At 38.9% G+C, this 13,523-nt stretch overlaps 1 protein-coding gene across 1 annotated transcript; it reads left to right on the forward strand.

Moving 5' to 3' along the window:
• Window positions 1-818: 818 nt before the first annotated feature.
• Window positions 819-10,199, forward strand: LOC149064713 (G patch domain-containing protein 3-like). Its single transcript, XM_089255050.1, has 6 exons — window positions 819-1,321; window positions 4,075-4,448; window positions 5,757-6,024; window positions 7,092-7,213; window positions 8,916-9,043; window positions 9,152-10,199. The coding sequence occupies exons 1-6, from the start codon at window positions 874-876 to the stop codon at window positions 9,360-9,362; spliced, it is 1,551 nt and encodes a 516-aa protein (XP_089111176.1). The 5' UTR covers window positions 819-873; the 3' UTR covers window positions 9,363-10,199.
• Window positions 10,200-13,523: the final 3,324 nt, after the last annotated feature.

Here is a 13,523-nt window from a genome sequence, read left to right on the forward strand (position 1 = left end):
TTTTCTTTCATTTCTTCTGGAATAATTTCTTTCATCAATTCTGGATTTGTTTTTTTCATTAATGCTGGAATTATTCTTTCATTGATTCGGAAATTCCCTCTTCCATTAATTTTCAGAGAATCTGGCAACATCATTCTGTTATTAATGCCAGAAACGATGTTATAACGAGACTTCTGCTGCCACCTGTCAGGCAAAAACAAAACTATTTCTTCGAATTTCAAGTTATTTTTTTGCTAGATAGCAGCAGCAGTTCCAGTGTGATACTAATGTACTTTATTACTTTGAAAAAAAAGGTTTCTTTTCCATCCATATATCTGAATACATTTCAATACATTTTATACAGTTTTAACAAACAAAACAGACCAAAATACCAAAAAAAATTAGAAATAAAATCAGTTTCCAAAAAAAACCAACTTATCAGTAGTACACCACTGCCATCTATATTTTATTACCTATAGTTCGTTTCAGGTTAACTTTGCAGTGGAGAGAAAGGTAGAGAGTGTACTCCTCCGCCGCAAAATAAAGTTCCCATAAATCGGAGTTTTATGATGATCATTTATACAGAATATTTCAATTTTTTTAATGATTTTGTGAAAAAAAAAGGAAAAATATCGTTTTGAACCGATGTTTCTTCGTTTGAAATTTTTAAATTAGAAAAAAATATTGGTTACCATTATCCAAAAATGTATAGCAACCACAACGACATTTTCGCGGTATCCTAGAAATTGTCCATACCTTACCCAGGCCGCGCATCGATAGATTGGTTAAGAGGCTTTTGTTGCCATAGCAACGAGTGATGAGGTTCCCTCGTAGCTTCCTCTTCACTGCAAAGTTAACCTGAAACGGACTATAGACATGCTCGCTTACATTTGAATGGTTCATCAGTCAAATGCACAGTCACAACCGATTGTATCTCCGAAATACTCTGTCAAGGCCGACCTGATCCTAGAGTGTCAACATAAGATGGAGGATGGCAAGTCGAATGCATGCTACGTGATAGTAAACAACATTCCCAGCTCATATCGTTCCTGCGACCTGCGGAACTTCTTCTCGGAGTATGTAGAAACATCTGGATTCGCTTGCTTCCATTTCAGGCACAGGCCTGAAGTTCAAAAACATCTGGGGGACCACGAAACAGACGACTCGCCGTCTACGTCATCGAGCAGTAGTTGTGGTACCTGCTGCTGCGTCGTCAAAATTTACGACGATCGTGTAAACGACTTCATCCTCACGTACCACAGGAAACACTGGGTCGACAGGAAGGGTCACATGATGACCAAGAGATGCTTCATCAAGAAAATCTCGCTGCCCGATGATAAAGGTATTATAGACCAGATGTTTCTCCCTAGTATGATAAGTATTTTCGGTTGATTCCCAGTATACGCTTTCTCGCCAAGTTTTCAAATACGCCAAAACAATGATATGCTGCCAATATGGCCTTTTCTGCAGCATTTTCAAACGCTGTTGGGTCCATATATCGTCCCGCCCGAAACCATAACCTACTAGTCCTGTCTAGCGATAAAAAATATGGTCGCCAAACAGCGGTATAACGTATATTGGGAATTTACCGGTGGCATGGAGTTTAGACTACCCCTCAGAATGTCGCCAAATGTGGCATCTTCGTTAAGTTTATTTTTTCTGTGCTTGCCTGCTCAGCTTGAATTTTATTGGCTCATTTGTCTACTAGCGTATTAAACCTGCTTAGTGAAATAATATTAATAGTGGTGCCATTATATATAATAATAGTGCTGATAATAATGTTGCTTGGCTGTCATTTATTGATTCATTAAAAAAACTTTTACATTTTTTTCTGATTCAATCCAAACACAGTTCGGGTTCATCATGATAATAAAGCTCTGCTTTCATTTATTGCTTTACAAATATTCTAATAAATTTGTGTTGCGGTAAGCTGTTTCATTTATTATTTTTATTCCAGGGTGAGGGAGTCATGAGTTGTCGTGACACAGAATAAAAGTGAAATCACATCTGTTAGGGGCCGTTCAAGTATTACGTAAGCAAATTTTTAGCCTTTTTTGATCTCTCTTCCCCCCCTCCCCTTGTCAGCAAAACGCTGATCCCCTCTTGTCAGCAAAATTTTGTCATCAGCTCTGCTCCTCTGAATCCTAACTCATATTTTCATAAAGGGTGGTCGATGACATAAGCATTATCCAAACCCCCACCCCTGTCATCAAAAGTCAGCAAATCGGAAACCCACTCTCTCCCCCATCGATGATGACGTAATACTTGAATGACCCCTTACAGCTATAGTAATTTTACTACATGTAATCTGCCTATGCGGTTGTTGTAAATGCAAAACTGTGTTGATAAACGTAACTCATTTGTCAACAAAATTAAAGGCCCAGTTATGAAAAGACGTGAAAGTCACTTCAAATGAGTTGATTGGATAAAGTCTGTTTTCTCACTCAAGGGTATTTAACACAGTTGATTGGGTCAATATGCAAATTCTGATCAAACGTTGGTAGTGACGTAATTGTTGTGAGATAGGCCTAGTCCATTAAGAGAGAGAGTTTTAATTATGAATAAAAGCCTCTCTCACCACGAGTTAACATTCATTTACCAACATATGTTACCGTCGCATTTACCTTTGTCTTTCAACATGTGATTGATTCATATTTTTATTCTGTTCATTTTAACTTTGGCTCGAAAAATTATCCTGTAGTGTGAAGTTTAAACAAAACGAATCCTTCTCAGGCACTAGTTGTTCCCAACATGTTTGGACTCCTCTATAAATCCGTCGGACTTCCAACCAAGATTGTTGATGAATCTCATCCAAAGTATTGATGCTCCAACTGATCAATGTGGTCTTAGTCCTTTACTCCTTCATGTCAGTTCCTGACAATGGATTGGCCACAGAACTCCCGCTTTTTCATGGTGACGTCCTCTGGGAGCTTTCTTATGAATAATGCCTCGGGATAACACCTAGAACGCTTCCATAATCTGAGATGTACTTGAGTGTCTGTCAAAAAACAAGATGTCTTGATGTGTCATATTCAGTCCTCCGTAGACTTGATGAGAGATAAGCTTTTTATTTTGTCACGAGGAGAGAAATCTGTTGAATTAGAGCCTGATCAGGATTTTTCAACAGTATAATGTTTAGAGAGATATAGATGGCTTTTTTCTCAGCCAGAGATATCAAGGAAACAGTAATTTTCCGGATATTATGCTGAGGTGAGCTCGGAAAGAAAAGTCATCACGTCTCCGCCGGGACTCGAACCCAGGCCCTCTTGCATACCGGGCAAGTATGCTACCATCTACACCACTGGAGACACATGAATCTGCCTTCCTAATTTCACGCACTGTGTCGTGAGGCGCTGAAGTAGAGGCATTAGTAGCCTCTCTTAACTTCAGGAAATGGCCCCCGGGTGGGACGGTTTAGAGAGATATAGATGGCTTTTTTCTCAGCCAGAGATATCAAGGATTCCTTGATAAACCGTCCCACCCGGGGGCCATTTCCTGAAGTTAAGAGAGGCTACTAATGCCTCTACTTCAGCGCCTCACGACACAGTGCGTGAAATTAGGAAGGCAGATTCATGTGTCTCCAGTGGTGTAGATGGTAGCATACTTGCCCGGTATGCAAGAGGGCCTGGGTTCGAGTCCCGGCGGAGACGTGATGACTTTTCTTTCCGAGCTCACCTCAGCATAATATCCGGAAAATTACTGTTTCCTTGAGTATAATGTTTGTTATGAAATAGTGAAATATGTCTAACATAGACACTGTATGAGATGGAAACGTCTTGAACGCAATGAAAAGATAGTCTGTTCGATGATTAGTGCTTTGAAATGCACTTTTATAAAATGGAATATTACTTTGGTCTGATGATGCTCTGTTTCATACAGGTTTCACTGTACATAAGTAAATGATCTGTGTGGAGAAAAATTGATTGCGCTGATGAATTTTTGTTGTCTGCGGATTTTGCATCAGTTGGATGTGTTAAGAATCTGGGGATGCAACAAACAATATGTGGCAGTCACATTTCACAGAACTGACTTTTTTTACAGTGTTAAACTGGTTTTTTTTTGTGGGTGAGGTTTAATATACAATCACTTTTGCAGGAAGAGTAGCAGGTGACGATGGTGATGAGCATGTTCCATCAGGAGAGACAACTTTCACCAAAGACGATCTGCCGACTCTCATCGAAATGCAGCCGCCGACATTGATGCCGAACGGTAATGTCGGGACTCCCACAAAGTACTTCTTGGAACAGATTAAAGCCTGCCGGTTACCATCCTCTATCATCACGAAGCTGAAGTTGGAATTCCCGCACATGAGATCTAAAAGACTGTACAGTTGTGTCAATTACGATTATGGAAGCCGAAGGTACAGAGGGAGGAATACGGATGAATCTCTCGTGAGAACTTTGAAAGGTCAAGTTCTGTCTGAAAAATATATCGATGACCATATTTCATCAGATGAAGAAGGTGCTGAGGTATGTTCATATATTCCATGTGAAATGTTTATTCTGTTACTAAAAACTTGTTTTTCCCCCTAAACATTGCGGGACATATCTTATTCTTCAGTTTAAGACTTTAGATTTTTGAAAAATATATGTAATCCTTTAGTTGAAAATTTCTTTTCTCGTGTCGCACATGCATCATTAGGGAGAGAAACGTGTTTCAAAGTCGTGTTTTTATGTCACACACAACCAAACTGCATTGTAAACTTAGTGAACATTTTTTGTTAGACGATTCCCTCTCTTTTCATGGTAATGCCCACAAGCATAAACTACTAAACCATATCTACACCTCATCCATATTCCTCTGCGGAACTTCTAACGAATTGGTACATGTTGGAATGGACGTGTAGCGAACCTGTTTGCTGCCATCAGTTTTTCTAACTATGAGTGAAGTGTAATTAAATAATTATATCGTTGTAGGCATTTGCACCTTGAATTTGGGAACTGCAGAAAACCAACTTAAGCCGGCCACCACTGTGGTGATGGTGGAGTTCAAACCCAGACACAAGCATAGCTACAGGGAATATAATTTTCAACAGATGCCTCTGGCATGGATCATGGAAAGTTCACAGAAAACTATTTATAAATGGGAAATTCACAGAAGGTTCACTGACAATTCACCATTAATTCATCGATGTCCCTAAAATTCACTGACCGAAATTCACTGACAATTCATCCATGTAAATAACATTAATTTATTGACGTCAGTTTTCCCTACAGAAAATTCACAGGCAATGATATTTGGCCGTAGGAAATTCATTGACAACTCGCAGAAAATTTATCAACAATTCACCCCCAGGAAATTCACTCTGACAACAGTTCTCCCTACAGAAAATTCACTGACAATTTATTCACCAAACATTTAAGGCAATGATTCACCCGTGGAAAATTTACCATCGAATTCACTGATGAAAAATTTACTAATGATTCCCTACTGAAAAATTCACCTTCAGGATTCACCTGCAAAAAATCATCATTGATTACCCTCAGAAAATTCACCATCGCTGAGAGATTCACCCACAGAAAATTCACTGACAAAATATTTAAGGCAGTGATTCACCCATGGAAAATTTACTGAAAAATTCACCTGCAAGAAAATTCACCACCAACAATTCAGCATTAAAATTAACCAACAATGATTCACCAACGGGCTATCGTGATTTGTCCTTTCTTCAAAGTCTTGTTTAAATGAGTTCTCACCCATTGTGCAATTTAAAACAGACCCGCGAATCACTGTAAGACAATATTTTTTCAATTTCATTCATTTATCATTTCCATCAGGCATCGAGAGAGAGTGATAATGAAGAAGAAGAAGAAGAAAGCGAGGAAGAGGAATGGGATCGGCATGGATCGCTGCATAACGACGTCACTCAGCAAGAACGCTTGAAGGAACGCCTTTTCGAAGAGAAAATCGAGCTGAAATGGGAGAAAGGTGGTTCGGGCCTGGTGTTCTACACGGATGCTCAGTACTGGGATGAAAAAGAAGGCGATTTCGATGCAAAAACAGCCGATGACTGGGACATTGACACGAGCTGTTACTATGAACCAGGTCAGGATAATAGATTGTTTATCACTTCTGTCAGAGTCAAACAAAATGCAGTAAATATTGATTTGTTAAATGAGGTTTTGATCAGATTACATATTCTACGGAATCTATAACAGTGACTGAAAGTTTTGTCTGCTAATAGGGAGTAGAATAAACTTGCATTAACGTTTTATTGCATGAGAATCAGGAAAATATTTGGTAATGATGAGTATCCCGATTTATGAAAAATTCACAATTTGGGAAATTCATCTATTAATAAGGTGGTGCGTGAGCAAACAACGACAATGAGTGAGTGACCTATGGCCGTATTCACCAACAGAGTTTAAACTACAATGAAAAGATTTGATATTGATTGGTTAAATTCAGGACCAATAAAAAAAATTTAAAACTAGTCCATGTCGATCTCTAATCCTATATTGCGATTGCAGTTTAAACTGTCTTTGAATACGGCCGATAGTGAGTGAGAGACCTAATGAGCTAGCTTAGTTACAAGCCAGTTTTACTGTCCCTGACTTACTCATTCACTCAATTCCCCGTCACTCACTCAAAGCCTGAGTTGCATTGTGGTAAGATGCTCATCTACCATCATGAAGGTTGCTGTCAGGTCCTGGGTTCAAACTGGGAGAATATAGGTAAGATGTTTTTCCCCAAGCCTGAGGTGACCGCTGATAGATGGCGCCTTCATTTCCAACCCGTTAATGGCAGTAACTTGCATTATAGCAATATGGACAGAGTTTAGTGAAGTAGTCACTCACTCAGTCATTTAATTGCTCATTCACATTGATTTGCTCGTTGCTCACTGTCTCGCTCATTCATTCACTCATTGCAAACTTGTGATGGTATGTTTTTTAGTTTTCCAGACACAGTATCGAGAGTAGTTCCACCAAATTTCCAATAGATATCGTCAAAACTTTGCTACATCATGTTAGGAGAGCATTGAATTTCGTCAATTCGTTATTATTCTAGATTGTTTTTAAAGGTTAAAAATGCAGGGGGTATCAGTAATAAATGTCTATCACTTTGAAACATGATATCATGACTAATTAAAATACTATTTTCTGTATTTGTAGGTGCTGGTGATAAGGATTCGAGGGATGCTCTGAGAATGAGGCTCGAAGAACGGCTATGTCGAGGAATTTATGTAGACAAGACAGACATCAATGATTTTGCTGGTTTTGAGAAATACTCTAAGGTACTTCTACGATTTTTATAGTATCTGAATATGACAGAAATGAAGTCATTTCGGACATTGAAAAAAAACTTTTTTTTTTATCGCACAAAATGTCAAAAGAGGGATAGAGAACCACAGATAACAGCATCTTAATAACTGAAAATGCTAATCGCTTGTGTTGAACAGATGTCGCCAAGGAAGTTGCCTTGGTCTCGTACTCTTTTCATCGATAAACCTCAATCAGGATATTGATGAGATTGTTAGCAAATTTGTAGATGACATGAAGCTAATGGGAGGGGCGGGGTAATATGGAATCCAAGTGATAGGCTCTAGACAAACTTGAATATGATTGAGCATGGGCTAATGAATGGAGCATAATTTTAAGTGTTGATAAGTGCATGGTTCTTTCATTTTGGTGTGAAAAGCCCATGCTTCACTTAAGAATTGAATGTCATTCCCGATGCAACGAGGATCACAGATTTGGACATTCTCATTGATGATCGATTCAGGTTTTCAGAACGTTTAACGGTGGTCAAAAATGCAAATAAAATCCTTGGTTATGTTCTTAAAAAGGTCTCTTTGCTTTCTGCTAAAGTCATTTTTTTACTTTTCCAAGGCTTAGTTCATCCTTGGATGGAGTATGTTGCATGGCAAGAGTGCTCAACCTTTAGGAGAATGTGGGCCACTTTATTGGTTTGAAAATGTTCCGCAGGCCTTTCATGTGCAGTGTGGCTCTCATGATCTGAAATTTTTCAGCGGCCACTTGAGTTATCTGAAACTGCACCGCGGGCTGTTTAAATTCTGTGGAGCTGTGCAGGAGGTGACTTAAGTGGCCCTTGCACATTGTCATAGTCCTTAAGTGGTCAGGAAATGTGCTGTGGACCACATAATTGATGTGAAAGCACACCAGGGAGTCACTTAAACTTATTCCAATCACCCCGAAATATCTTGGGTTCTGAACATGGGATGAGGAAAATTTAAAAATTGCTTAAAGGTTAAAGTGATATAGAATTGCACCACTTAGTTCATTTATACAAAGTTATACATGAGGTACCGGACCCCATCAGATGACTGAGGGCCACATTTCGCCCATGTGCAATCTATTGAGCATGTATGCTGTCAAAGACCACACCTACAGAGGGACATAGGCTTAGTCGAGGGGTGCGTGGAAGAGCTATGCATGCTCTTGTTGGTTCATGCGCTTGAAATATGAAAGAAAGAGACTTTTTTTTGTTCATATATTGGAACACAGGTGTCGAGGATATGATCAAAGTGTTTGAAATTTTCGAAGGGGTAGACCCACGTGTTATTAATACATCGTCAATGGAACACTTCAACAAGGAGACAACAGTATCCTTTAGTAAGAGACAATTCCAGGTTGTGGTGTCACAGGGAATTTTTCTCTCATAGAGTTGTGAATAAATGGAATAGCTTACCTCTGGGGTTGTGAATTTTGCCACAATTGGGATGAATCGAGAAGCCATAATTTTCCATGGATAGTGTATTACATTTTATCATGGTAATTGTTATTTTTGGTTGCTGTGCTTTCGATATATTCGACATCCATACTTTTATGTGTTTTTTTTTTTCAGCCACCTCATTGGGCATTTCATTTGTTGTGGCCTTTGTATTTGTTAGAGAAATGTCAAGAAGGAACTCAAAACTCATAATAAAACTTGATGTAAATGTTGAAACAAGTTTTTTCCCTTCTAATTCTCTACAGGGATTCGGCCGTAAAGTTCTCGAAGCACAAGGTTGGAAACAGGGCCAAGGTATTGGCAAGACAATTATTGGCATGGCAGAGCCAGTTCTTGACGTCGGTCAGAATCCTAGGGATAAAAAAGGCTTTGGGTAAGTATCGCTTAAAAGATGACAAATTTAGACAGAAATTTCATCAGTTGTATCCATTCTATTAAGTATGCATAGAAATTGCGTATAATTCATTTTAATCTTCTTCAGGTACCGAGGAGAGAAGCTCAAACGTCACGTAGAACCCAAAAAGAGACGAAGGCATAATAATGATTATGATGATTCACAAATACGCATATCAACAATATATGATAATCCAGAGGCAAACGATCCTCCTGAATGTCTTCTACGATCATCCTTCCTCACTAAATTGAAATACAGACAAGAATTTCTCAAAGAGAATTCCAAAGAGAATGTTTAATATACCCTCGATACAAAAAGCATGTATAATTTATATTGTGCTGTCTTTGATTCGGAATCTGTATAAGTGATATTTTGTATATCTGTGAAAGAAATATATTTTATGTTTTTAAGCCATTTGTGTATATATCAAAGTTGTAATAGCAATGATTCCCTGCTTGTTATCAAAACACCTAAGTGGTAACCGATTGTCAAAAATATTGGTACTTTTTCTTAAATTGCTGCGTTGAATTAAACAATTGAACAAACAAACAGAATTAAACAATTGAAGCATTTGGCTAAACAACTGTCTTATGAAAGTATGACGTCACTCTCGGCTATACATACGAAGGTTTTTAACAACTGGCTGTTCAGAGAAAATTCAACTGCCTTTGCAGGAAATCAAACGGCCACGTGCTTTCACTTTCCAGGTAAACGCACTATACTACAAAGGCAATGAAGCTCTCAATTTTTCCTTGGAGCTCATGTGCACTGAAATCTTTGCAACAGCCAGTTGTTATAAACCTTCGCATGTACAGTGGAGAGTGTCATCATAAGTTACCATCTGGTGGCAGTGTCAGCAGTTGCGAGTTGGCCTGAATTAGGTCTGGCCATCCATGTACGATCCCTTTCAGTGCACACCAGCTCCAAGGAAAGATTGATTCGTTGCCTTTGTGTTCTAGTGCATTCACCTGGAAAATGAAAGAGTGTGGGTTTGATTCCCAGCAAAAGCAGTTGAATTTTCTCTTTCCAATATTCATTTTCGCAACAGCCAGTTGTTAAAAACCTACAACTGTCTTGTGTGATTTTTTCAAACTTTGGAGGCCAACACAATAAAAGTCATTGCTGAATTAGAGAACAGTTGTTTTTTTTTACATAGATTACAACTGTGAAGGTGCATAGCAACTACATCTGTTGTTTGCTTTAGGAATGTGTAGAAGAAGCTATGTGGAATATTTTGAAAAAATGTAACTTGGACCATTACATCCTAACCACCAAACGCTTCAATTATCTTTTGTCATAAATTGCATGGTCTAAAATGATTTAATTTGCTAGAGCAGTGGCTCTCAACCTGTGCCTACAGAGCCCTTTAGCAGTCCACGGCTGCTCCAGAAAAATATAAAATGGAGCGGTAAATTCAGGGGTCAGCACGGATCATGGCCTCAAAAATAGTGAAAATAGTGACCAAATTGTTTAAAAAAGTGAGCAAATAGTGACCAAAATGTTTAAAAAGTGACCCAATAGTGACCAAAATAATTTTAGAAAGAGACCAAATGGACAATGAATTTTGATTATTACCAAATTGAATGAATTGAAATTGAATTTAGTTTTCACTAAACTTTGTATTTCAATGGAGCTCATCGAAATTGCTTTTTTTACATAATAGTGTGAAATAAATCAAACTCGAATGCATTCTGCTAACCAGAAAAGTTTTGAATAACTTATCAAATTTATCAACAACTATGTGTGAGAGAGTAACATTACATCCTTTCTAAGTAACAGTAGCAATGCCTTTCCCCTCCCCATAGGGGCCGTTAAAGTATTACGTCATCATAGATGGGGGGGAGGGGGTTTCCGATTTGCTGACTTTTGATGACAAGGGGGGAGGTTGAATAACGCTTACGTCATCAACCACCCTTTATGAAAATATGAGTTAGGATTCAGGGGGGGGCAGAGCTGATGACGAAATTTTGCTGACAGGGGGGGGGAGAGGGGTCAGCGTTTTGCTGACGGGAGGGGGGGGGGTCAAAAATGGCTAAAAATTTGCTTATGTAATACTTGAATGGCCCCCATATTGCTATCCACAACCCATCTTAAAATCAATTTAAGCCGGAAAAACTTCAAAACGAGAAAACATTTTCACATTCAAAGAAGGAAAAAAAAATGAAATAACACAAAATTTGATGAGAGAATTTGTCCCATCTACATTCTAGTGGATTTTTCATTCATGTTATGCTATGAATGACAGTATACAAAATGTACTTTTTTTAACTAGTACAAATTGATTTACATAATTAGGTTTGTATAATATCTTCCAACAAATTTTAAGAAATTTACTATAATGATTGATTTAAAAAAAAACTAAAATTACATTTTAAACAATATTTTAAATTATTAAATTAAAATATTACTTAAACTACTGAATTAAATAAATTATTTAAATTATTAAATTAACTAAATTATTTTAATTGTTAGGGGCCGTTCAAGTATTACCTCATCATCGATGGGGGGGGGGGGTTGGTTTCGATAATGCTTACGTCATCAACCACCCTTTATGAAAATATGAGTTAGGATTCAGAGGGGCAGAGCTGATGAAGAAATTTTGCTGCCAAGTGGGGGGGGGGGGGTCAAAAATGGCTAAAAATTTGCTTACGTAATACTTGAACGGCCCCTTATACGTTGAGGGAGGGCAATCCATCCTCCCCCCCCCAACGTCAATGGCAGAGCCTACTGATGTATACATGATGTATATCAATTGTCATCTGCCGCACCTCTAAGACCTTCAAGTCTATCTGCACCTATGGCTGGACTGGGAAGGGTGGGTGGGTCTACTCTTTTACAGGCGGAGGGGGCTCCAAAATAATACCCTCCCTTGGGCGAGGGAGAAAATAAATCAGTTTTGAAATTGGTTTTTGAGAGAAAAATTTGTAAATACATATTTTTCTTTTTTTTTACACACAACATACACCCCTAGCAAAAAAAAAACATTTACTACTTTACCCAGAAACAATATAATTTTGCCCCCCCCCCCGTAATTTTTAACAGAAAAAGACTCCGCGGTCTTCCCCGGTAAATTTCCCATGAACCTTGTAAGCACCAACGTGGCGACTTTTTTCCGCGCCAACCAATCGCCGTTTTGCGGCGGTCAATTCAAGATGGCTGACAAAGGCCACATAAAATTACAAAAAAATATATAATTTATAACATGAATCAACCAAATATGCGAAAATCGATAGAAATATATCGGGAAATACGGAAAATTAGGATAAAATGAACACAAAATTCGAATCAACGACATACGGGGTTTATAAATGCGGTTGATACAGTTTATGGATGCCGCTGTCAGGGCTACCTATTTTAATGCGAAAAAAAGTCGCCACGTTAGCTCTGACTCCTCCCGTAATTTTCAACGAACAAAAACAGTGAATTCACCCCCACCCGGGGCACCCGATTTACCATGGCCGTAATACGATATTTTTTCTGGAGGGGAAACGTAATTTTACTGCCCCTTGACTGTGAAATTCGATAATTTTGCAAAGGAATTTATTTCCTTTTCTTAAATATACCATTCCATCAAAAATTCCATTCGAGGCATTGCCCCCCCCCCCCCGTGTTTTGGATTTGATCACGGTATGTAGCAACCCGCACCGCAAGTACGAACGAAAATTTACTATCGCCCGGGGCCGGTATCCATTTTTTTAACGGAAAAAGAGTAAACTCGGCACCCTTCCTCGTTCAACACCCGTGGAACCAGACCCCGCCCTCTCCTATTGCGGTCATAACAGCGACTCGAGACAAAAACGTTGTAATAACTTCCGAGGTCTAAAAAGGCTTTTTTTACACAACACCGAGAATGGAGCGCAATATGTCGATATTAAGTCAACAATCAGCATCGTGAAGATGCTCTAAATTAAGTTACGACCAGAGGCGGATAAAGGTCAGTTGTTGACGGCCCCGGGCATAAAAAAAAATTAATATTACGCCCCTTAAATTAGGAAAAAAGTATAAAGTAGGGGCCAAAGGCGCGGTCGCTGTGCCCACCGTTAAATCCACCTCTATGTACGGCTCGCATGCACATTAACTGAGTTTTCATCAGCCTGATGACCAATTTTCATCTTATTTGGTTAAACTAAACGTTGAATCCGAAGGTTTTAACAACTGGCTGTTGCGAAGATATATTTTGGAAAGAGAAAATTCAACTGCCCCTGCGGGGAATCGAACCCACTAGACTACAGAGGCAACGAATCTCTCAATCTTTCCTTGGAGCTCGTGTACACTGAAAAGGACCGTACATGGACGGCCAGACCAGACTCAGGCCAAGCTCACAACTGCTGACGCTGCCACCAGATGGCGACTTATGGAAGGATGACGTCACTTTCCGCTACCACACGAAGGTTTTTAACAACTGGCTGTTGCGAAGATATATTTTGGAAAGAGAAAATTCGACCGGAAAGTGAAAGGA

The sequence above is a fragment of the Pholcus phalangioides genome, unplaced genomic scaffold, assembly GCF_987345545.1.
Source record: "Pholcus phalangioides strain wild (caught in Gottingen) unplaced genomic scaffold, Ppha-v1.0 ptg000042l_1, whole genome shotgun sequence".
NCBI classification, from domain to species: Eukaryota; Metazoa; Arthropoda; class Arachnida; order Araneae; family Pholcidae; genus Pholcus; species Pholcus phalangioides.